This window comes from Ambystoma mexicanum, chromosome 5p, assembly GCF_040938575.1.
Source record: "Ambystoma mexicanum isolate Mex_15411 chromosome 5p, UKY_AmexF1_1, whole genome shotgun sequence".
Taxonomy (NCBI): Eukaryota; Metazoa; Chordata; class Amphibia; order Caudata; family Ambystomatidae; genus Ambystoma; species Ambystoma mexicanum.
Genome location: NC_090930.1, coordinates 995,223,299 through 995,250,044, shown reverse-complemented (window position 1 = coordinate 995,250,044; position 26,746 = coordinate 995,223,299). Strand labels below are relative to the sequence as shown.

The 26,746-nt window shown below is 45.6% G+C and overlaps 1 protein-coding gene across 1 annotated transcript in view; it reads left to right on the top strand.

The window, feature by feature from the left end:
- The window catches only part of SSR1 (signal sequence receptor subunit 1), a 297,485-nt gene that overhangs the window by 158,955 nt on the left and 111,784 nt on the right, over positions 1–26,746 (top strand). The window contains exon 5 of the mRNA XM_069613473.1: positions 5,034–5,110. Within this exon, the coding sequence (XP_069469574.1) occupies positions 5,034–5,110 (77 nt within the window). The remainder of the gene's footprint in view (positions 1–5,033; positions 5,111–26,746) is intronic.

Here is a 26,746-nt window from a genome sequence, read left to right as displayed (position 1 = left end):
CACAAGTCGGCGGCCATCTTGGAATCCTTGACGAGCATTTTTAAGGAATCCTTTTGCTACTTGGGTTCCAACCACGCTCATCTACTTGTGGGATGATTTAGAATCCTCCAGGAGTATTGAGGAAATGGGACTGGGGATGTATGAAAATGGAAAGTAACTCCCTGCAGTGACACTGGTACTCCTAGTCCATAGTCCGCTTGGCTCCATATAGCTTCCTAGCTCTTGAAACTTGTATTCTGATGCTACCGTTCACGTGAGACTAGATGAGCAGGATCATTCTCTCGCTCTCTCTCCCTTTCAACCGCTACCGGGTTTAAACCGCAATGTGTTTTGGCTCCGACCTTATTAAATATATATTTTTTTTAATGTATTTTTTTTTTTAGTAGATGTTGGCCTGCACCAAAGTACATCACAGCATTCGATTCCTAAAATGGGTTAATTTGACTCTCTGGTTGGAATATGTGGATCGGATCATTCTGGATCAGACTTCGTATTGGCCTCCAATAGTCTTGAGGCAATCAGCGATTATTTGTCAATGTTTTTGTACTTGTCATGCAATTTCAGAAGAAGTGTCAGTTAATCTATTGGGTTTGGGCATGGCCAATGTCTTTCAATAGTTAACACAATTAACTATTTAGGGCTTTCGATAAATCGTGTTTGTACAAAAAAGATCTATGATAAGACATTAGGTTTTTTAAATTTTTTTCTGTGATTTTTTGTTAAGAAATGTCAACATCGTGGGATGGGGCGGGGGTTGGCGTTCATGTGTGCAAAAAATATGTACTTAAATATATTGTACAGAACTAGCTTTTTGTATTTCTAATAAAATATTAACCAAATAAAAGGCAACATTTGGAAATGTCTTCTGGCCTCATCTACACCTGTACCTGTTCACACATGGAAACTGCTTGGTTTAGTATATATGTACACCAAATATATGGATGGCTGTTTATGTATTTTAACTAATCTACAGTCATCCGATTCAGATATCTTGTTGGCAGAGAGTCCTGTTTTAATATGTAAGGTTCAAAATGTTGTCTCTTTTGGAATTTGATATAAGTTGTGAGGATTTTGACTACTGTATATTTTATCTTCATTTTTTGACCTTTCGTGATATTGAGAAAAAGATGTTTATGGTGGGAAAGGAATTTAAATTATCAAACATTTATGTATTGAAAATACTAAGAATTTCTATAGTTTGTTACGCAGCCTTATATGGTGAAATTTCCAAATCGTGCAAGACAATGTATGCAATTCATCTAAGCCTGCTCCATAATAAAATACTGGGTGCTAGGTCTGAGAGTGTTCCTTGTAAAGAAAGACAAAGGTGAACCCCTTAAACACCAATGTGGGTCATCTGCTTTATACGAACATGGAACAGAATGCTTTTAAAAATGTGTGCAAAATGTGGAAGCCATCAAGTAAAATGATTTTTGGTCTTGGGTTAATCTGGTTAATGTATGGCAAACACATGTTCTTGTTTTTAGCTTTGGTAAGGTTGTATGTGTGTTTTTTTTTTTTTTTGAAGATTTGTAAGGTTTTATATAAACCATGAGCACTGTGAATAAATAAAAATGGCACTACTTGTCAGGGGAAATGCATTTTGAACATACCCATTCTGGATAAAGGGCCTGAAGCTCAAAATAACTGGGCAGGACTCCCCTTCTTCACTAAGGATTACAATCTCTTGCAAACAATCATGATTTTTAACCTGGAGAGAGTGAGACCCCTTTTTCCCACTTTTGGTTGTGGAGTCTGACAAACTCCATAGGCATTATCTTTTTACATTGTCACACAGCACCTTCAGTGCAGTGACGCAGGGAAGTGGTTTAAATACCTTCTCTTCAAGAGAATTGAAGTGAAATTGAATTGACTTGACTTACACTTGTAAACTTTCTAGACCCAGCCCACAATCTTACAATAAGGTGCTAGACGGGTTACTTAGTATCCCCTTTGTCTAGTTTCTCATGTAACATTTTTGTTACCCTTTCCTCGATGAATGGCAGGTGGCAGTAGCTTATAACTACCTTGGTGAGCATTTACCGTGGGCAGCGGTCGCAGCTGCAGTAAAGCACCCAAGGGTGCTATTTTTGTCAAAATGCCCCAGTCGTCTTTTTCGCCATTTCTTTGTGGAAAGGTCCTTCTTGAGATTTCCTCTGCGCGCCAATTCATGTTTGGTCCCTTTGTTTGGTCTTTGGCAGGGTTCACAAATGACGCACGCCTCTGGCTCCAGGTTGTCTGGCGGGGGCAGGAAGCGAGGAAGGTGCCGAAACTCCCTGTGCTTAGTCTCCTGGGAGACCAGAATGCACTCTTGGGTGATTGGCCAGCTGGCTGTCCGGCAAGGACAGCCACCCTGCTGTGTGATTGACAGCTAGGCTGGAATGAATGGGAGAAATGTGCGTAAAAGGCTATTCTTTTTGGCTTGGAAGGCAGTGTCGACCACTGGACGAAGGAATCAGAAGAAGAACTTGAAGACCTGTACCGTTGGTTTGCCCGGTGAAGCCCTGCTGCTGTGCTGAAACTCCAAATTTGCTGCGACATAGAAACTCCTGCAAGGACGACTTCTCCCTTTTTGGAGTAGATTGGTCCCACCAACTCAAAGTAAGCCACCTGGACATCCTCTCAGAGCTGGTTGAAATTCCATTGCAGTTGCTGCTGGAACCGAATAGCCAGCGAGAGGAACACCAGATCGCGTGCGTTGCTTTTAAGCTGGCCAAGACCTCTAGAAAGATCCTCCGGACTCCCAGGAAGGACTGACCGAGCTGAGCCCCCCCTCAACAGAGTGCAGGACCCCAGATGCAAGCAAAGCCCATCTTGACAGCCAAGAACCTCAGTTTTGCTATTTGCTGTAGACGCGAGGAGCTGAAACACCGAAGTACCACTTGTTTGAAGATTGCTGGTTGCAAGCAGTGACCATCCCACTGCAGTGCAGGAGTCCCCAGAAGTCCTCCCTCTTGTCCACCAAGACTGAGGCCCAGGAACAGCACGATCTGCAGAGCTGCCCAGGAACACATTTTTCTTCAACCTGAAGGTACTGTAAAGTCTGAGAACTTACCTCTTGTTGTGCCCCCTTGCTTGTCCTCGTTGGAGACTTGTCTCGGTTGCCTCTGAGTTGCTAACAGCTTCTTTACCTCACAAGCCTTCATCAGCTTGTGGCCCTACTTTGAATTTCTGCTTATTCTACAAAGACTTCTAAAAAATTGTGCAAGACTTTTACCTACCTACAAGAAGTACTTCATTTCTCCTTGACTTTTGGTTATTTAACATTGGCTGTCCTAGGCTCCTGGAATGACTTCTCTCCTCTGCTTAGATGTTGTGTCCTCCTTGTATCAAGGGGTTAACTAATTTTGCATTGGGGGTTACCAAAAGTACTTGCCTGCTTCAGAATATTTGTGTAATTTATTTTTGTTTTGTTCTGATGAACTTTTTCCTTTGACATATTCCTAGGTCTCATTCTAAATGTAACAGTGGTAGATTATAATGTCCCCAGCACCCTAATTATTGAAGTCACCTGAGGGGGTAGGTAGTGTCTGTGGGCCATCCCAAATGGGTATTTGCTGATTTAGAAATATTAAGAGTGTATTTTTGAAGTGTATTTGAGAGTTAGCCAGTTAAATTAAGCCTTCTTCAGAAGGGGCAATATAATACTGATAGTTTATTCAAGAAACCTTGTGTGTAAGAGTTTATTTGAATACTTGTCACTGTTAATCTCTAACTCCCCTACAAGTCACATTGTGACCTCTCGAGGAGCCTGGCTGTTGAATATGCTACCAACCTGTTTAGTACAGACTTCTACGAAAGGTTGGGTTCCAATTGCCAGGAGATCAGGGTTGTTGTAGTGCACCCAAATGGTACTGCATACAATCTTGCTTAACAATACTCTCTTCCCTGTAAATGACTGACCTATACTTTGAGAAGTATTCATTTGCAAATGTATTCTTTTAGACTTTGGGGTTGCATCAATCAATGCTTTGTGTGATTTATCATTTTCTTATTTGTTTGGGGGTGGGGGGTTCTTTTGGCTGTGTGTGTAAATAAATGTTGTACTTGTAGGGAAAGTAGGGGCAGAAAGGGCTGCGATTCAAACCACTCGCCTATGCTACCATTTCTCATTTCATTTTAGAATACCCATCAAACAAATATTGGCAATGATAACAGTTTGGGCTTTTGTGCAGGCATGGGAAATGCACTTCCCAGGCACTTTCGTAGTGGTAATAACTGCTTATTTATCTTAGCAGGTGAACAATAGTGCAAGTACATGGGCATCTAATGGCAGTGTCTGGCAATTGCCTAATACTTCTACAGAAGCCAACATTTTCGGCTTTGCCAATGCTAGTTTTTAACAGGACTTCAGCGAAGTGCACGCACAGTGCTTATAAATGGTGGCTTAAGCCAGACCTGGTTAAGTTAAGACATTTTTATAACACCAGTAGCCTGTTTGCAAATCCAGTTAAGTCATTAACGTTCAAGACTGCTTTGAAAAAACTGGCAGACACACTGTGTGCAAGGTTTGATGGTAAGGCTTGATTAAACCAAGCTCAGAGTCCTCCTGAGGAGGTGTTTTGGTTAGGAATGGCCATAGGGATTAGCATGACCATGGGTAGTCAATTGATGGGCAGATCTTGTGTACAAACATTGTCTCCCTCATATGCCATTTCTCGCGATCAGTACGCTAATGCAATAGTTTTGACTTAATAGCTCATACTAAAAAAGGATTCCAGGGCTGAGTGGGATGGGGCAGCGTAGCCTTGGCTACGCTAGGGGGTGGTTGCGGTAATTGGGTATCCTCTCTAGTAATGCAGTGAAGTTGGAAAAATTGTAGACCTTTTGGGTGTTTTCTGAAATGCTGATTGCTACCAGAAACACATTCTGAATATATTAAACCCCATGTCCGTTGTTGCAGGTAAGTAACGTTTTAGTTTCCCATGCAAGATCTCTTATTAGATCATTTTGTTGAAGTGTATTAAAGTGATTCTGCATTTGTCTTTAAGCTCTCCATGAATTAACTTTACATTTTTATCATGCCTGCATAGGGAAATGTTTTCCAGGACGCTGTCTTCAATCAAACGGTTACAATTATTGAGCGGGAGGATGGGCTGGATGGTGAAACGTAAGTAATCAAACCTAGCTATTAAACTGCCATTTCGGTTTTTATTGTTTAACACTTTTTCATTTAATTGATACTTCATAAGTGAGGGAAATAAGTGCTGTTGGTATTGAAAGAGGGGCTTGACGATGGTCACTTTGAAATTAATGTTACTCCTCCATAAGTGAGGATCTGTCTGAGATACATGAAAGGGCCTTCAACTACCAAAGAAAGTGTAGTAGAGTCCTAAGAAGAACTGTCCCTCAAACGAATGTGGCCATTTACCTTAAAACATAACACAACGGTCTTCGGTGAATGTCTACACCTCAGACCAGACCACTCAAAAATGTGGGTGTCCGTTTTCTTTAAGAGCATCCTTAAATTCATTTAGTTGTGCACACAAACTTTATATGAATGTACTTCACATATACATAGCTGGCTATTAAATCTATCATTTATGGTTGGCAATACACTGATTCTCCATCAGAATGCTTGCATGTGATTTGCATGCAATAATCTTACTATGAGACCCACTGTTAATTTGGAATTGTGAATGGTGTTCCACCTACCTGGCAGCACAATGGCAAGACTAAGCATTAACTAAGCCTAACGTTATCTCCGCCCAGAAGACACTCCACAGAGCACTTCTATTCTGAAATTCTATTTTTTATCACTGCAGCAAGTACCAGCACCATTGGGACACCTCATAATATCTGGGTCGACACAAAACAGGAACATACATTGACAGCGGGCACCCTTCCAGCCACTATTACTATTCTCTTCTGGCACATGTCCACTGTACTTCATGGTCCAAATATTACTTTGCATTTCACTTTTTGAGCCGTCGCATCCACCATTTTTGTACTGCTGTGCTGCATTACCTGTGTCACATTATCGCATTTAGGTGTGCTTTCATCCTTCATTGCACTGTTTGTGTCTGAATAGTTTAAAATCGAATTTAGGTGTGCTTTCGTCTGCTCTGTTTTTCTGCTTCCTTCCCTTTCAGTTGCCATTGTTTATTTCCCCAGTCCTGTCTTTTTTCACTTTGTGCGCCTCCTACTTCACCCTGTGCCCTCTCTGTTTTGGCGCTTTCTATCCCTCCTATCTTCTCTAACTGCTTCTCTATCTTCACCTCTCACTAAGTCTAGCAGGAAGAAACTGAAGGAGGACACACTGGGCTCCAACCCAGGCCTACCTGTCGCTGACACCTACGTCAGTGTCTTCGCCAGAGAGACTTTCACCGACATCCTCTTTGTCGTTTCTTCACCCGACCAATGGACTCTTCATATGGTCTCTCTGCCCTCTCCTTACTCTTACTCACACATTAATGGTGGCACCCGCTGGCAGGTCCTCCCTGCGGTCTTCTCCACCTCCAGGATCATTATAAATGTCTATCGAAATGGTACCATCCTGGTACAATGGCCTCAATCCAACCTCCTACTTTTTGATAAGCTCCTCCCTCGCCTTATCAACTTTCCACCTTCCTCCTCACGGGCTCCCGTGCCATCTGCTCCCACGGCCTCCCAGGCTCACTCGCCTTCTCCATGGCTCCCTTGCCGCCTGCAACACACCTGGCTCCCTTGCCTGAACTCGCCTCACTGACATCCTTGCCATCTCTTGGGCCTCTACCTCCTCTTACCTTTATCTCTCAGGCATTTTCGTCGCTTACGGGGGGTGTGGGGGGATCCTCTGTTCCCTGTACCCCACCCCTGTAAGTCTCAAAAATGGCAACCTGCTCAGTGTTGCCATGCTTAACTCTCGCTCAGCTGTAAAGCACTCTTCTGACATCTGCCACCTCCTTGAACTCCTTGATCTTGATGTTCTTGCTCTCACTGAGACTTAGTATAAGGACAGCTCTGTCACAAGTTTTGACACACTTCTCCCTGAAGACTACAAGATCCTCTCCAAGCCCAGGCCCAACAGGCCAGGAGGTGGAATAGCCCTCATCTTTGCTGAGTGGATCCCCGTTTCCGTTATTCCTACCCAGGCCTATTCCTCTGAATGCCTGGTCTGCATGCTCTCACTCTCTCCAGTCTCCTCTTACTTTGGCCACTTTCTATCGGCCGCCTGGCCAGTTTACCCACTTCATCTCGGAATGGGCAGACCTGGCCTCTGCTCTCCTTTCCTCCTCCTTAACAACTCCTCCTGCTGGCGGATCTTAACATACACCTTGACTCTGCCAACTCTTCAGGACCTTTCCGCAAACTATGTGACTTTCTCTCTCCATTCTGCCTTCTGGCCCGACGCACACCGCAGGCCATACACTGGATGCTCTCCTCTCAACAGACATCCTTCTCACTCTCTTGGACAGTTCAATCTCTTAACACTTGAAGCTCTCTTCTCCTTTAGCACTAGCACATCCTGCACCGCTGACGCGCCAATGTCTTTCGACCTATGGAAAGAGTCAGTTCCTGCCTTTGCCTCCACCTACTCTCCTCCTTTGACTTCTGTAACTGACTCCCACCCTCCCACAGCCCACTCCAACTTTCACCTTTCCATCTCCAACACTTTTGACATTCTTGCACCTGTCAAGAGGGTCCCACTGAAGCCTGCCAAAAAGTGCAACTCTTGCTACGACTCCGATCTGGCTGTCCTTGAACAAAAGTGCAGAGCAGAACGGGAATGGGGATCCTCAGGTGCACCCTCCGACAAGCTGGCCTGCCGTCTTCAAAGGCAATACAGACTCCTCATCCGGTCCAAAAAGAGAGCCCATATTCAAGCCAGCAATTCCGCCGCATCTAACAGAGCCAAACATTTCAAATTCTGCAAAGAACTGGCCAACCTTATTGCAGCAGCGTCCTCCACTTCACAGCCAAAATGCAGGACGTATTGACCTCTCTTGCCTCTGCACCCTCTCATGCACCAACAGCTCGCGGGGGGGGGGCGCGACCACCCCTACCTCTCCCCCATCATGCCTGAGGAGGTAGACCAGTCCGGTCTATGAAAACCTCTTCCAAACAGGTGGACCCATGCCCCTCCAAAACCATCAAGGACAACATTGACATTCTCGCACCAGCCCTGGCAGACATAAGTAACCTCTCCTTTGCCACTGGTTTGTTCCCCACTTCTCTCAAGCACTCTTGTTCACCCTCGGCTCAAAAAACCTTCCATCGACCCTTCTATTCCGGCAAACTACCGCCCAATCTCGAGCACTAATTTCTTAGGAAAACTCCTGGAGAATTTAGTTATCTCTCAGCTTACCCTCCACACTGAATATGTTGTCATCTCCAGGACCATCAGTCTGGCTTTAGAGCATCCAGAGGCACGGGAACTGCTCTTCTGAACACCCGTGAAGACATGCTCTCAAATCTTTCTTCTGCCTTCAATACGGATAACCCCAACATCCAATCTCCTGTCTCATTGATAACCTGGGCATCACAGATCAGGCCCTGGCGTGGCTCGCCTGCTTTCTCCGACTGTCCTTCCCAGGTGGAACTTGGGTCTTTTCTCTCTATCACTCTCTTCTTGTGGTGTCCCCAGGGTTCTAACCTATCCCCCTGGTTCTTCAATGTTTACATGGCACCTCTGGCCTGCAGGATCTCCGCCTTCACCTCCAACTTTCAGTGTTATGCGGATGATGCACACTTCTCTTTCAGTCTACCTTCGGCCGCCTCCTCGCTTATTTCAAACTGTCTGTCCACAATTCAGTCTTGGTGTGCTGCGAACGATCTCCGTCTTAATGCCAGCAATACAGAGATCGTCCTCATTGGGACTTCTGCTCCCACCTTCCCACGCGCACTCTGACGGACCTCCCTTGGCCCTGCGCCCGCAGCAACAAATCTGGGAGTCCTCTTCGACTCCACTCTTTCTCCTTCTCCTCTCACCTCTTAAAGTCCCACTACTAGCTGCACCTCCTCAGAGGTATGTTTCCTTTTCTCACTTTCCCCAAAATGCTTACCGTTTCTAGTCCTCTTTAGACTGGACTTGTTCAGTCTCTTTCTCAAGCTGCCTACTTCTACCTTCCGACCTCTACAACTCATCCAGAACAGAACTGCAAGACTTATCCTTGTCCTCCAGCCCAGGGACCGCATCTCTCCGGCGTAGAAATAACTCCACTGGCTCCTTGTTGCTGCAAGGATCAAGTTCAAGACCCTCTGCATAGTCCACAAGGCCTTCTGAGGCCGGGGCACACACTATCTACAACTTTCCCTAAATATGCTCCTTCTAGAGCCCTCTGTTTGTCCTTTTCCAACTCTCTGCGGGTGAGACGTCTTTCCAAACAGAGATTTGGGGCTAGATCTTTATCCTCAGCAGGTGCTTCACTCTGGAACAACCTCCCCGCCCCTATCCGTCTTGAGCCTGATCTCGTTAAGTTCCGGAAACTCCTTAAGACCTTCCTCTTCTCTTCATCTTTCTCGCCCTTGCTTACCTCCTCTCCATTCCCTCCTCCTCTTCCATAACTCTGCTCCGTTTATGCTGACTGGTCGCCTGGTGCACCTACAGAGCCTCACAGGTCCCAGGCTGCCCTGCCAGTCTTTGCACTTGCCCTGGACCTCTGCACTTCTGCTCACCACTACTGCACTTCTTGAATTCGCTCCATGAGAAGGGTAACCTCTCTGCACTTAACCCAGGGCACTACTTGACTCTGCACTTGTTCCCCTTTCCCTCCCTTTCACCTTCTGTCTGTGCACTTACGTTAACTAGAATGCTCTAGGCCTAGTTCACCTAGCCTAGTACAGTAGTTGTTTCTGTATGTTCTCCTCTAACATCCCACTTTTTGTCATGCACTTGCACGATCTGAAACGTTGTTGGCCTAGTATGGTAGTCTATGGATTGTATTTCTTCTCCCTCTTCTCCCCCATATGCCGTCCGGCCTAGTATGCTAGTAATTTTTTGTTGGATCATTCTGAATCTTCAAGGCCTAAGATTGATTCTGTATCCTCTATTTGCTTCCCGCTTTGAAGCACTTCACTTGTGTATAAGCGCTTTACAAATTTACAATTACAAGCAGTCTATAAATACACTGCAGGGATTTTGATACAAGATGAACCCTCCACCCCTGACCATTTTGAGGTTCTCTGAGTGTTTTTCAATGTCAGTACCTGGGTAGGACTTCGAAAAGCAAACCTGGGGCAAAAAGCTACCAAGCTACCTTAGTTTCTGTAATTACCTGCCCGAAGATCATCTGATTGGAATCTTATAGTGGATTAGCCTGTAGGCTTGTACTCTGAGAAAGTTGTACTTTATGAATGTTTCATTTATTGTGATGGTGTTTTGTCTTTTTGTTGTTTTGTTATGGCACTCCGATGCCTGTGGGCTTTCAGCGCCTTATAAACGCATAAATAAAATAATAAACAAGGTTGCCATAAGCAAAGCTGAGCTGTCAGTCTGAACTAAGGAGGGGGTGTTACTGTTGACTAGTACCGTTAACACTTTAAAAAGATGATCTATAAAAGGAACCACACAGGTGAAAACAAAAACACTTTAATGTATGCCACTAGCACAATAAGATTGACTTTATGCAATTAAAGGCAAGTAAAAGTAATTACTGGGCCTGCGGTAGCGGCCCAGTAGTTATGTTTAAGTTGCTCATCTAATGGGAAGAGCACTTTTTGGGTGGCTTAGGCCGGCTCTGAATTCTTTTGCAAAGTTTGGTGAGGTTTGGTCAAGGGGGGGCAAAGTTATAAGGGGGGGGGTCTTTTTTCCCCCTAGACTGAATGGAGAAAAACTTTGCTCACGCAGACAGCCGAAACCACTGGACGGATTTTCACTGAATTTGCAGCAGGAGCTGCGGCTTGGTCTCGAGAGCATGCTTTTGTAAGTTTGGTGAAAATCCGTCCAGTAGTTTTTTTACCCAAAGGGTCAGTGCTTTGCAGCGCCCCAGCTGAAGTTCTTCTCGAATCATTTTGTATATTGGCAGTGAGTCTGGGTCGATGATTTTCCTCAATGCTCTCATTTGGCTTTGTTCTATGGATGCTGACAGATAGTAAGCCAAGTTCGCGTCGTATGGCTGCGATAGATGCCGATTTTGGCAAACCCAAGACAGCTTTCCAGAGGTACCCCTCCAGTTTTGACCAGATGGAGTCGTGTATGTTGAGCGCCACGTCCATTCCATAAATTAAAGATGGTACCACCTTTTGTCTGTAAAACGGAATTGCCGGTATTGGGGAAAATTTTCCATATTTGTTGTCGATCAGTCTTGTTTGAGTGGTAAGTGTTTTGACTTTAGACCACAGAGACACGATGGTTGAGTTCTCAGTTCTTAATTCGTCAATCATTACACCCAAGTACCTTATGTTTGTAACTATCTCAATCTTTGTTGTCTAAGGACCAGGTACCACCCGGTTTAGATTTTGAGCGCTTGTTCCCCAAGATCAAGATTTTCGATTTCTCTGCATTTATTTCTAGGTCGTTTTTGGAGATGAATCTGGCCAGGTTTGTCAACTGGCGCTGAAGACCGACTTGAGTTTGATCCATCAGAATCAAGTCGTCGGCGTAGAGTAACCTGGACACTGCGCTGTTTCCAACTTTTGGAGGGAATGCTCTCAATAAAGTTTGCGTGTATTGGAAGTCACCCAGAAATGCGATTTGAATAATGCAGGGGCTAAAGGACAGCCTTGTTTGACTCCTCTCATCCTTTACTGCTTCCGATAGCATGCCTTGTCGGTTTAAACAGACTTGCATAGTTGTCTCTGTGTGTAATGTGATTATTGGGTCCAATATTTCCTCTGGACAGTTCCAATTGGACAATTTAGACCATAATCTTTGCCGGCTTACTTTATCAAAAGCTTGGGATAAGTCAATAAATGCAAGGAAAACTTTCGGAGCCCCATTTTTTACGTTGCCCTTGATGATATTCAAGATCGAGATGTTTATACTTGTCGAGGCCGTCTTGAGAAATCCCGTTTGGAAGTGATCGGTTGAAGGAGAGGTTCTTGCCCAATTTTGAAAGCAGTAGGGTCGCGAATATTTTGCCCATGATGTCCAGGAGGGCTATAGGTCGATAGTTCGCCGGATTGTCTCTACTTCCTTTTTTAAAAATGGGTACAATAACCGCCTCGGTCCATGTTTTCAGGACTTGTCTAGATATTATGCAATGATCGAAAAATTTTGTTATCAAAAGGGACCATTCCGTTTGATTTTTCTTTAGGTCTATGTTAGTCAATCCATCAGGCCCAGGTGCTCTGGACGCTTTCAATTTTGAGATTACTGACTTTATTTCATCTTGGACTGCTAAATTTATCCATGGCGTTTCCTTTTGGTTTCCCACCTCTGTAGCAGATGTAGAGGTAGGGGCGAATTGGGCAGAGTAGAAAGCTGTCCAGGATGATTCCGGTATCAGGTTGAAGAGTTTGTCATCACTTCGGATGCCCTTGTTCTTTATTAGAGCCCAGAAGTCTGCTACACTTTTCGAGGTTAACGTTTTTAACATCTGTTCTGCGTCTTTCTGATAAAGTTACACCCTCCGGTGTCTAACCCAGGTTCTGTAAGATCTGGTCGCCGCAGTCAGCAAACAGACATTTTGACTGTGGTATGTGGGCTGCATAGGGGGTATGTTTTCAAACGTTTGTGTATTGGTTGCCAGTAGAGTAATCATATTTATACGACAGTGGACATGGTGTGTGGTAGTTGGATTGTTGAACTGTTTAGAATGTTGGTATCTAAGACTAGGCATTTTGGGTTGTAGTTAGTGAGCAGGTGTTTGCTTGCATGGGTGTGTTATGTTGTGGTGTTTGTGATTCCAATCATTGCATACTTACTGTTTGCTTTGTTGAGGTTCTATGCAGTTTTTACATGGTATGGGAAATTGGAGCGGATATTGTTTTTTCATTCTCTGTGATAAAAGAAAAGGTCACATGTTAAGGTGGTTTGTAATGAGTTATTGCATTGCATAACAGTACTTTGTCGACCCTCATAGTTAGTACCTTAGAAGCACTATGCTTCAAACCAGTGTACTCTGCAATTTGCCCAGTTCCTCTGTGTGTTCGTAAAATGATTGGGTCTATGTGGGGGGGGGGGGGAGGGGGGAATGACCTTTCTACATTATGGTACAATATTTTTCGGTGGGTGATTTCAGTAGGAGGAATTGAATAGGTGTGTTTTTGGTTTGGAGGTGGTGGTGCTATTGCTGTAATTGGATACCGATTGGCGTATTCAAATTGTTTATTTCTTGTTGCATTTTAGCAGTATTCATTTATCTGTTTGGTTGTTGCAGAAATTTGAGGCAGTTGGATACCTGTTGGCGTATTTTAACTGATAGTTTTGAAGTTGAGAGTATTTCTATACATAAGTGTTGTAGGGTTTACTTAGAAAATGTTTATTGCAGTTGTCTTGTTGTAGTTGGATACCGGTTATTGTATTCTAAGTGGTAATAGATTTTCCCTGTTAGATAGCTGTTGTCCTATTCTATTAGTTTATGGTTTAAAGGTTGTTGAGGACGTTTTGTAGATGTTTATACTCTGGTTAGTGAATAAATGTTGGTCTTAAGAATATTAACTTAGAATTTACAAGATTTGCTTGTTGTTTGTTTTGGAGTAATGGATGTATCATTACATCTACACTTTTTTTTTTTTTAATGTATGCAGTGTAGTGACCTGCATTCGTTGTGGCTCTTGCGTGGTCGATTATGCCTACTGTTGTGAAGATTTTCTTACCAAGTGATACTTGTCCATGTGTGAATCCAGTCAGCTTGCAGTTGTTTTGTACCATCTGAATAGTAACGTAAAAGCATTACTATTACGTATTCACTATATGACTGTATTTGTTGCTGAAATGGAGTGGATTCACAGTTAAATATGGATACATACACTAAGTGTTCATTAGGGATTTGTTCCTGTGCCACATGATTGCTGAGTGCATTTACGTTTCCATGTGTATGAAATCTGGAAAATTTCATTTATAGGTAGGTTTCTGTTTTCCAGTACTTGTAGTAAGTACATTAGAATTTCTTGTGGAGCTTGTGTGTTTATAGTGAATCTGACCATGCCAGCACAGTAGTCCAATTCCTGCCTTATTCCAGAAACGCTGTGTTGTCAGGATTGTTGGTCGCTTTTCTGTGAAGGACTAACATTTGAAAACCTAATTGGTCTATCCTGTTTAAGTAAATGTTTTCAATAATTGGTGGCAATTGGAATAGAATATTGATTGCTACATTTTCATACCAATTTACACCAGTTGTATTTGAAAATTTGAATGGACCACACATTTCTGGTATTAGAAAATGTGAATGGACCACACCGTTCTGTGCCTAAGACATTTGTTGGAAGTGTGCGTTGTTTCTTTGAAGATGTAGTTGATGTTTGTGCAGTAGATCCTTCTTTGGTTGTGGTCATTGATGAAGTATTGGCTTTTAATTTCTTTGGAGGTATGGTTGTTCCTGTATAATTTGAGTCTGAACTAGTTTTCTCCAGCATTGGATCTTTCATGGATTCAATGCTTAGAATATTCCCCGTCGTCAGACTGGGAACCCTCGGTAAAAGACCTTTTTCATAGGAAAACATTTCGACACTTTTGTGTCCGATCTATGTCGTTTTGGGCCGCTTACGCCTTAGCCAATAGGACGTAGCCGTATAAATATCCCCGCGGCTCCCTTCAGATTTCAACCGTCTTCCAAAGTAGTGGGATCGCCTTGTGTCATCTGCTATTTTACAAGGTTGATTTTTCGTTTCTTTCCCAATGTCTGGGAAGGCTCTATTCCGTCCGTGTGCTACATGCGGATTAAAGAAGGTGTACGAAAGAGATGGACATATGGATTGTCTGTATTGTCTCCATCCTCATCATTCGGCAGACAATTGTGAAATTTGTAAAGGCTTCTCGCAGAAGACCCTGAAAGACCGAAATAGACGTCTGGTGATGTGGCTGAATGACGGAGCGGGAGCGTACCTCCCCCTCGGAGGTAGGCTATACACATAGTTTGGCCTCGAGGGCTAAATCTCTGGTGGTCTCCCGCCGTTCTGTATCTGCAGAACCTCCGGCGAAGAAGTTGGATTCGACTGAGAAAAGTTCCTCTGAGAAACATTCTACGAGGGAGAAGTCATCAAAAACAAAAGCTTCTTCCTCCTCATCAAAAAGAAGAGAAAAGACCTGTTAAAAACCTCCTCGGGTGACCATCATAGGTCATCCTCGAGTCGAGATTTGTCGAAACACAAGTCTAGCTCAAAAAAGGCGGAAACGCCTCCGGATTCTGTGCAACATCCACTGTTGTCGTCGACGGGAGTTCGTGTCGACGCCCTCATTACCATTGACGCAGATCGTTCCTGCAGTAGCTCCGTCGAGTCAGATGACGACGACTGTCTAAGTTGACATCGACGGTGGCCCCGCAGGAAGGCTGGCGACCGGAGGTGTACGATCCGATCTTACCAGAGACCCTGTTGCAACAGGAAGCGGCTTTTTCCATATCATCCATAGAAGATGACCGTGAACCAGTGGTTGGACCTACGGAGCTTGGATTACAAGGGGTCATCTCGTTGACTGTCTCGAGTGGGCGAAGTATCCCACTTACAGCTCCTTTACTCAACCCCTAAGCTGTTATCTTTGGAGGTATTGTCTACATTAGACTCTATTAAGTAGATTGGATGCAAGTTGCCTCAAGTTGGTGCTCCGGCAGAGTGAAATAAGCAAACTGAGGCAAGTAATTTACAACTTTATTTCTCTGAACCCCCTGCAGCATCCGCCACCGGAGAAGCTCATAAATCAACTGACCCATGTGGAATGTTGATCCGTGAAGCTGGAACAACATTCCACACGCACCAGTCATTACAACCCATTACAACATATCCTCTTCCGTTACAACTATAGAATGCACGCAAACAAAGAAATGCAATTACAAATTCTACAATGAACCAGGCTAATAACATGTAATCAATAGCAGTGTAAGCCAGGAATGACATTGAAATGCTTCCAGAACAGCAGCTGACGAGAACTCTCTATCAGCAAAACAGGTACACAGATGTACATATTATAACACCATAGTCCTTAAGTTTTGCAGGGAGTCCACAACGTCTAGCTGGACGCCCCTCCCCAACACGCCCTTCTTCACCCTTCCTGCCAACCTCATTACCATCCTGGCCAGCCACAGCATGTTGCACAGCAACCTCGCCCGCACCACCATCAACATCCACCGTACCACAACCAACCTCCATGCCCACTCCTTCATCCACCCTCTCGGGAATAAAATCCAAAGCATCACTGACCTCCTCCATAACACCTTCATTGGCATGGCTCTTACCCCCATCCAGAACCACAACCCGTCTCTTACTCCAGGTGGAACGATCCTCCAAACAGACATGTCCTTTCCCACTTTTAACCACTTTTTTGGCAGGTACAGGTAGCAATGCACTCTCCACCCCCCCCACCCCCCCCTTTCTGAACAAATCTGGGATTTTTTATGCACACCATGTCCCCCCCCCCCCCCCCCCCCTGCACCTGCAATTCCTTTCTATTCTTTTGGGAACGTCTTACACCTTCCTGGCGAGCCACCATCCTTCGATGAACACTTTCCAAATCCATCCCAGACGGGCCACCACCTCCCAACGCCATAGGCCTGAGAGTGGTGCCTGGTTTTCTTCCCCTCATGAGCTCAAAAGGTGATCTCCCCGTGCTAACTGACGGAGTTCTGGGATGCGCAGCTAAATACTCGGAAACAGTCTCTGTCCAATCCAGCCCGTTCGTCAAAGCCAATTGTATGGCACTCTTAATGGTGCCATTTGCCCTTTCCACTAAGCCATTGGCATTTGGATTATACAAAGCCGTTCGATGGTGATTCACCCCACACTGCCCCAAAAACTCCCTCATGGCCCTTGAAGTAAACTGCACGCCGTTATCGGTAACCAGACTAGCTGCTATGCCTTCCCTATCAAATACTTTTTAAGAAGGGTAATGACGCAATCAGTGGTGACTCTTCCAAATGCCGCCACCTAGACGTGTAATCAGTAAGTACCGGCAAAAACCTATACTCCTGCTCCAAACACTCAAAGGGACCCAGAACATCCAACGCTACTTTGGACCAAACCTCCTTGGGCACTTCCACCGGGTGCACAGGCTGAGGACACACCACTTTGTTCTTGTCACTAGAAGCGCATGCAAGACCAGCTTTCACAAGTGCCTCAACATCCCGACCCATAGATGGCCACCAATACTCCTCCCGTAGCCTTTTCTTAGTTAAGGAACGTCCTACATGCCCCGCATGGGCCAGGTCCACAATCTTGCCCCTCAATCTAACTGGTGGCACTAATCTGACACCTCCTATACACACCCCAAGGGCCCTCCGACAACTCACCCAGCACCTGGACGTACCCTCTCCCTTCTGGCCTATCCTTGACATATTCCCAGCCCTTGCTGAGACCCTATTATCCAGTTCCATTCTGCATCCTTTTCACTCTCGACGTCCCACAAGGCCTTGTCCACCGCTGGGGTGATGCAAGCAATCTGACATTCGTGCAAATTCTCTTCTTTACCAACATCACCACAGGATCTTGCCTGCTCCAACACAGGCAGCCTCGACACAGTCAGCTACCACGTTTTGTTTCCCAGGGACATACTGAATGATAGTTATATCCTTGCAACTCAACAGACCACCTAGCAATCCTTGGCGACACTGCAACAACACCTCGAGTGGAAAACACCTGTACCAAAGGTTTATGATCAGTTCTAACTACGTATGGAATGCCCCAAAAACGTCCTGAAATGTTTGGACGCCCAAACCACCGCCAACGTCTCTCTCCCTCTATAACACAGTACCTGCTCTCAGCATCTCTCAATGTCCTTGACGCAAATGCCACCGGCTTGCGCTCCCCCTCACACCATTGTTCCAAAACGGCTCCCAATCCTAACTCACTAGCATCAACTGTAAGCGTGGTTCTAAATTTATGGTCAAAGGATCTTAGACATGGGGCACGCTCAACCTCATTCTTCAGCCATAAACTCCTCATCAGACCACACAAATCTAGCCGATTTCCTCATAAGAGCTCTCATGGCAACGGTCTTGTCCGAATAATTGGGTATACATTTGACATAATACTCCACCAAACCCAGAAATGCCCTCAGCTGATCCTTATCGGTGGGGACTGGGGTATCGTTCATCGTTTGAACCAAAGCTGCCTTAGGACTCCCTCAGTACTCAAGGTATGTCCCAGATATGTTATCTTGTCCTCACCAATCTGGCACTTAGACAGTTTCACAGTTAGGCCCTTTTCTTTCAACACTTTCATCACTTCTCGAAGCCTGGTGTCATGCTCCCTTCTACAGCCACCCCACACGAAAATGTCATCCTGAAAGTAACACACCCCAGGCAAACCAAACATCTCCTGCATCAAACGTTGGAAAATGGCAGACGCCAATCCAAAGGGCATACGACAAAAGTGGTAAGCACCAAATGGTGTCACAAAGGAAGTAAGATGTCTAGAGTCAATGTGCAAATCGATTTTTTGGTATGCAGCAGACAAGTCCAATGTGGAGAAACACGTCACCTTTCCAAGGGTAAACAGTAGTTCATTAATTTTTGGCAAAGGATGGCGATCAACCCATATATTTGAATTCCGTTCTCGGAAGTCTGCACACATCCTGATGCTTCCATCCCCTTTTTTAACCAGAACTACAGGAAACAGCCACTCTGAGGACTCAATAGGCTCAATAATCCCAGCGGCCATCAATTTGTTCAACTCCACTTTCAAACCCTCCTTCGCCATCACAGGAACACCTCTTACTTTATGTACCTTGGGTATGGCACCCCTTTTCAAAACAATGCGATGGAAAAACCCCTTGAGCTTACCCAAGGTGTCGGAAAACACTTCAGGAAACTATGCCCTGAGTGACTCCGATGTCCAATGCCTGCCATCCTCTCCCACCTCCAAAACACTAAGTACAGGAACCTCCCTTCCCGGGCGTATCTCCATACCCAAAGCCGCTTGTTCCTCCCAACCCAGGATGCCGGTACCTTTGTGTGCCACATATAATTTGCCAGTGGCATGTCGACCCCTGAACTTAAAATTAGACCAACTATAACCCAAGACCTCAATGGGATTCTGCCCATAAGCACTAGGGTTGATATCCGTACCTTGCAATGTAGAGATGTCCTTTCCCAATTTCTCCACATACACCTCAGGAGATACCAATGTATAAGGTGACCCCGAATCAACTAACCTCTCCAAAGGGCGATTATCCACTAACGGAGACCCATGGACCACTGTGAGCCATCCCGTCCACATGCAGAATTACACCTTGCTCAGGCCTACTGATGGCCATAAACTCCTCAATAGAAGCACCCTCCTCCGGTATTACACTGGCCACCCCATTGAATTTACACATGCAAGCATAATGGCCGATGCGCTTATATTTCCTACATTCCATATTACTAGCAGGGCATGCTTTAGAATCAGTTGAGTGGCTTGACCAACCACATTTTCGGCAACACTCCTTCCCCTTACACCATTTACCGGTTTGTGTGCCTCCCCTTTCAATCCCTTTTCTCTTTTCTATGCCCCCACCCTTATTCCGAGGCAAAACAGCTTGAACCCCTTCCCTGGAGTTCTCTCTTTCGGTGACAATCTGCACACTCTCCCTGGAAGCCTCAATTGCTCTGGCAATTTCCCAAACCTTTTCCAGTGGCAGATCATTTTCGATCCAGAGTCTTTCCCTGATTTTCTGGTTGCTTGTCTTCATCATTATTTGGTCTCTGATGTGTTCATCCAAATTCCCAGAAAATCTACAAGTGGCCATCGGGGCTCGTAATGCAGTCACATAAGCATCAATGCATTCTCCAGATGCCTGTGCTCTGGAAAAGAACTTGTATCGCTCCAGTACCACATTAATTCGTTTTTCCAAAGCGGACTTCCAGTTTTTTCAACGCCATTTCATATGCACTCGCAATCCTCTCCCCTTCACCACTGCCTGGAACAGTCACATCCTCACCAGGCAGGTGTCGGAAGACCCTTAATCCCTCCGTGCCAATACAGTTCAATGAAGTGGCTTCCTTCTCAGTAAATTTGGAACCACCAGCTGCCCTTAAGTACACTTTAAAAGAATCAACCCACTGATCCCAAGGAGCAACCGGTTCACCTGGTGTCCTGCAAAAATGCAGGCGGAGACCTGGCTGCTGTATGCAACATTTCCAGGAACTAGGCACACGTGCACAGTTGTACAGACCAGCTTCCGATTTTATTTGCTCACTCGAGCGTGTGTGTGGCTGCCCCGGACCAGAGTATGTGCACCTCACACTATGCAGACATCACCAGCAAGTAATCCGGACCCATTAAATACACGCAAGGCAAAAGAAATGCTCACCACTGGTGCCCCTCTCCACAACAGTACCTGATGGGTAATGCAGCGACACTAGCGTTGTCCCAATTGCGCTGTATTAGCTGGTGAAGGCGCCCGTTAAACCTCCCTGCTCGTTCCTGCCACACCCCTAAATATCTTTGGGGCATGTTCCAGGAAGTTGCCGAGGAGTGCCGGAAACCACAGCACCCCAGGCGACTGGATGCGTCTGGCACTCTACTCTGGCATGTTGATCGCTGTCGCAGCACTGGTAGCGCAGTGTCGTCCCCGTAACGGACAAGCCACAGAGAACTTTGCAGCCGTCCCCCTTCTGGAAGTTGCACACCCGCCAAGGAGAACGGTTTGCCGTGACACACACACACACACACACGACAGGAAAGGGAAAGATTCTCTGATACTTCGGATGCCTACCTCGGACCTCGATGGCTGTACGGCGCGGCCTGGCGGACTGCCACCGCCCCCCCCCCCCCCGGAGGATCCGGAGAGAAAAACGATCGCTCCTAACCCAGGAGCAGGAATAGCGCGGCGCCCCAGACCTGGCAGACTGCCGCAGTCCCCCTTAAGGCACGGTCGGGATGGGCGCTCCCTGGATCCGCGTTGCCTGCGGCCCAAACACTGGCCTTGCAGCGTTATGCCCTCCGAGTGAAGCACAGGTACGCTCACAGCTACACGCGTGGTATCGGGGGTCCAGATCAGTCGCCCACTCGTGGCCAGTGAAATAAGCAAACTGAGGTAAGTAATTTACAACTTTATTTCTCTGAACCCCCGCAGCATCTGACACCGGAGAGGCTCATAAATCAACTGACCCGTGTGGAATGTTGATCCATGAAGCGGGAACAACATTCCACACGCGCCAGTCATTACAACCCATTACAACACAGAGCTACATAATACGCCAGCCGACGACGAGCCAGCCAGGCCCCTCCCACCGGCCAATGGCTAGGGCATCAACAGCCATTCCAGTTCATGAAGATCCTCCACGTTCGCGCCCGGAGGAAGGAGAACTACCAGAATCTGAGTCGGAACAAGAAGAGTCTTTATCGAACATATCCCCTTATAGGTACCTGACATGGGAGTCAGAGGCTGAGATGGAAGCTCCAAGAAGTCCGGCTCAACCGTCACCGCCGGATGACATCGGTTCCTTCCACACGATGATGGGTAAGGCATGTACAGAGTTTGGCCTGGCCCAGGAGGAGGAAAAGAAAGACTGTTCCATGTTTGGTCATATGGGGAAGAGGAGAAAGTCGGTATTTTCGGTTCCCTTTTTAGATCATGTATGGCAAGAGGGGTTACGAACAATGCGCCATGCATTCTCAGAGCCTGCGGTTAAAGGTAGACTGGAAAAGAAATTTAAAGCTCCGGAGTATACTCCAAAATGTTCTTCTCAACCTTCTCCGGAATCGGTGGTATCGGCAGCTGCTGCAAGAAAGGCGAGGTCTCAACATAAATGTACAACTCCTCCGGATAGCGAGACCAGGAGACGAGATGCCTTTGGCAAGAAGGTAGTGTCCATAGGAGCAACAACGGTGAAGGCAGCCAACTCTCTGGCTATTATGGCGAGATATGACAGAGATGTGGCATCGTTTAACCCCCATACTGGAACATCTACCGGACGAACATAGAAAATCTGCTATGTTGCTGGTGCGTGAGGGGGAAGAGGAGTCAAATCACTCCAACATCGCCGTAGACCTGGCGGAATCAGGTTTTAAACAAATTAACAATGGAGTGGTTTTGAGGAGGCAAGCCTGGCTCAAATGCAGGACCTTTCGACCAGAAGTACAATCTAAAGTGCTTGATATGCCTTTTGAAGGGGGACAACTATTTGGAGAGAAAGTAGACATGAAAGGCATGAAAGAAGACTGACACGACACGCTCTCTTGGAGCCCTTCAGAGTGGCAGAAGTTTTTGTTCGCTTCGCCCCTTTAGAGGAGCGTCAGGAAATTCCTGATTCGTATCCAGGGACCGGGCCTTCAGTAGGCCGTCTTACTCCTCAAGGCCATAGGCGGGCTACCTAAACTGCTTGAAGAGGTTGAGACTATCAAGCTTTAAGAAGAAGAGGTTATCCATGGTCCACGAAGGACAAACAGTCAAAGAACCAGCAATGACGAGTTTCGGAACATCCTGGGAGGCAGGGTGTCTCGCCGTGTCGACGAGTGGGAGAAGGTAACATCAGACCGGTGGGTATTGGACACAGTGAAGCTAGGCCATTCTTTGCAGTTCAAAAGCAGGCCATCGCACATTCCACCTGTGTTTTTGGCTCGGCCCCATCTGCAAATATTACAACAAGTAGTGCTTCTGCTACAAAAAGGGGCTATAGAATTTGTCCCGGTGGCCGAGAGGTCCAGGAGTTTACTCCCGATACTTTGTTTTAAAAAAATCCCAACGGCAAGTGGCGTCCCATTCTAGATCTTCAAGATCTCAACAAGACACTAAGAAATCTGAAGTTCAAGATGCTCACACTTCAGGAAATTATCCGATCTATCCAGCAGGGGGATTTTCTGGCGTTGTTAGATCTGCAGGACGCATATTTTCATATACCAATGTGTTGACGACACCAGAAAGTTCCTGAGGTTTGTAGTCGGACGGACCCATTATCAGTTCACAATGCTCCCATTCGGACTAAAGTCATCTCCCAGGATGTTCACAAAGTGCTTGGCTCCAGTAACAGCTTGGTTAAGAAAACAAGGTCATCATGTTTACCCTTATCTGGACAATTGGTTGATAAGGGGGTCGTCCCCAATAAAGGCACAAGCAAGTCTAAAGGCCACCATGCAACTTCTGCAACAGTTAGGATTTGCGATCAACTTCGAAAAGTCCTCCTTAACTCCCTCAAGGAACTTAGTGTTTTTGGGTGCGGAGTCTGAAACTCAGGGTTGGTGAAACCATCTGTGGCAAGGGTTCACAAGCGCAGGCTACAGGCAAAAGAGTGGAAAGTCAACACCAGAGTGTCGGTAAGGAGAGAGTCACTACTAGGGGCCATGGCATTGTGTATCCCCTTAGTAAACAACTGCCGTCTCTTCATGAGACCAATTCAAGAATTCCTGGCAGATCGATGGTCTCAGAGTCGGGGGCTTTGGTCAGTCAAATTGTCTATCAGCAACGAGCTGGTACGAGCACTTCGATGGTGGCAACTCTAGAGGGATGCCCCTGCAGGAGCCAGAGTTTCAAATGATGATGGTGACGGATGCGTCTCTAACTGGATGGGTAGCGCATCTGGCATCTCCACAAGTGCAAGGTCTGTGGTCGTCGGAAGAGTTAACCCTTCATGTCAACGTGCTGGAATTGAGGGCAGTACGTTGGGCTCTGAAGTCCTTTCGACCACACATAAAAGGATCGGTTGTGAGAATATTGACAGACAATACGACGACAATGTTCTACCTGAGAAAGCAAGGAGGTGCTCGTTCCAGGACACTCGACCGAAGCTCAAATATGGCATTGGGCTCTAAAACAAAAGATAAGTATATTGGCCTACCATCTGCCGGGAGTGAAAAAAAAATGTACAAGCGGACTCTCTCAGCAGAGAGATGAATCGGCTGCACGAATGGGAATTGAACGACCAACAGCTGGCGAAGGTTTTCAGAAAATGGGGGCAACCTTCCCTGGATCTCTTCGCGACGAGACCGAACAAGAAATGTGCACAGTACGCGAGCAGGTGGCCACAACCCGATTCACTGGTGGAAGCATTCTCCTTCCCGTGGACGGACAAGTACGCTTTTCTCCAGCATGGGGTCTGGCATGGATTCACATGCTCATGAATATTCAGAGTAGTCAGGCTGGGAATCCTCGGTAAAGAAAAAAATCAGTATCAGTTTCGTTTTTGATCTGTCTTTCTTAGTAGCAACCAATCACTGGTCTCTGGGTCATACTGCCCCCAGCCAATGACTGCCCTCTCCCTAAGCCCCGCCCCTGGCAGCCATCCTCAGATTCTTACCGCACTCTCGTGTTGGGAGTCCTCGTGCTATAGCTCTCGAGCTTTTACTGCGTTTTTTCAAAGATTTCTCATTTTTCGGTTTAATCGAGCCTCAAGCTCCACCGTTTCTACTTCTGATCAACGGGGACACATTTCGGATTTATCTATGTCCCTCAAGGGTGAAGGTTTCGTCGAGTTACGCTTCTTGGAGGATACCAGAAGTTTGAGTCCTACCTCGTAGACGAGAAGAACATGGCCTTATTCCTACTAAGGGAGCAATATAAAAGTAACACACAAATACACTTGTATACTATACACTCTTCATTTGTAAATCTGTAAAGACCCTTTTGGGATGGCCCACAGACACAACTTACACCCTCAGGTAATATCTTACTGTTTGCATTTAGAATACTCTTAGAAGTTAGTAAAAGGAAAAGGTTATTAGAACAACAAGAGACCACAAATATTAAGCAGGCAAATACTTTTGGATCCCCTAAGCAGAGTCATTCAGTATAACAGGCTAAGCCAAAGTTAATGGGCGGACATCTTATATAGAATTAAGCACTTCTGGTAGGTAAGTAGAAAAGTCTGCACCATTTTTTAGAAGTCTTTGAAGAAAAGAAGAATCAAATGTAGAACCACAAGCTGATTAGACCTGCGAGTCGTAGAAGATGCAAGCAACTCTACAATGAGAGGTATGTTTTCTCAGACTTTACCTTTGTATTGAAGGAAAAGTGTAGCAGATGACTTCTGTTCCTGTGCAGCTCTTACTGTTCCTGGGCCTCAGTCGTGGGGACAAGAGGGAGGACTTCTGGGGAACTCCTGCACTGCAATGGGACGGTCACTGCTAGCAACCGACAATCTTTCAAACAAGTGGCACTTGGTGTTTCAGCTCCTCGGGACTACCACAAATAGCAACACAGCCGTTTCTGTGGCTTTGAGGTGATCTTGTAGCCATCCGGTAGAAGGGAGTCAAAAGCAGTGACTGTAATGGCATTGAACCACGTCTCTGAGAGTTAGTATGTTGAGATCAAAGTCTTAAAGGAGGAGGCAAATGTTCGTGTTTGATAGCAGAACGTGCATTAAGTGTGGCTAAGTGAAGCTGGTCACCACCCTTAAAGGTTTTCTGAGGATTGGGTAGGGGGAGTAGTACACCCGACAGAGGTGATGATGGGGGTGCTGAGAGATGGGAATGAGGAGTAGCGGGAGCAAGAAGGAAGTTGATGAGAGACGGCAGGAGTCGGTCAAAGAGGAGATTGGATTGAGGACCGTGGGCCATGATGGTGCCATTGTGATGGACATTAATGATGCACCTCGACGATGAGAAGCAAGCCAAGAGAACTTCCCATCTAGTGCCACCATTAATAGGAGATGAAGAGAAGGGGGGGAGAGTGTGGAAATCGGATGCAGAGTCCATTTGTCTGGAGATGGGACAGAAAAGAGGATGTCAGTACCTCAATACCTATGTGGTATTGCATACCATAGGTATTGTTTTTTTTAAATTGTATTTATATGATGATCTAGTACTGACCCAAGAATTATCGTGGTCCATTTGTATTTCAATGAACTATTTATTCTTACAATAGATAGTGTTTTTGTTTCTTTGGACCACATGTATGCTACAAATTCATTGTACAAAGCTACAGTCTTCTCTCCCTCCTAAAACGAGTGAGTCTGGCTGCTCTGCCTATGCCACCAAATGTTCTTGGGTTGTACAGCAGAGTGGATTTATGTACTGCCTCATATATGTATGTGGATTTATGTACTGCCTCATATATGTATGGTTTTTAATGAAGCCCTTAATTGGACTTTAGAAACACTGGCCTAACACCAGGTCACTTCATTGTGCTGCTTTTGGCAACCTGGAAGCTCCCTTTTTGATAACTGGCTGTTTTTTTAACTCATTTTTCCAACACTGACTTGTGAAGCTCTTAAGACCTTGATGTTTGCATCCCATTGTAAAACTTTCCTATTGAACTCCGACTGAATGCTGAACACTAGTGGGGGACATCTGTGAAGTCTTTGCCCTATAAAGCATAGTTTAAAAGTTAGTTACTTGGGTTTTCATCTGTGTTTAAAGCTTATCGGACATTTGCTTACTGTGTGCGCTATTGTCGGACCTCATTTTATACCACTGTGCTCACTGCATTAGAGCTAAGATTTCATGTTTCTGCTTGGTTTAACCTTTGCTGTTAGGCATCAAGGGGAGAAGCCATGCAATCTAGATGTGTTTGGTCATATTTTGCCCCACACATTAAGGTTTAGGAAAATCCTCCCTACAAATGTATTCTGCCAGTGTTACTATCCTCTACCTGTGCTACAGACCTCCAATTATGGGTATTGTAGTCTGGTTTGTGGAAGTTAAAAATTAAGCTTGCTGCACTTGATAGTTTATTCTTGCAGTACTTGAATAATGTGTCTGGGGAGGCGGGCAGTGCTGTGCTATGTAATTGCGGGTTTGAAAAATATACTACATTAACGTGTGTTCAGCATTGATTACATATTAAATACGGCTTCTACACTTTTTAGCGGTCTTT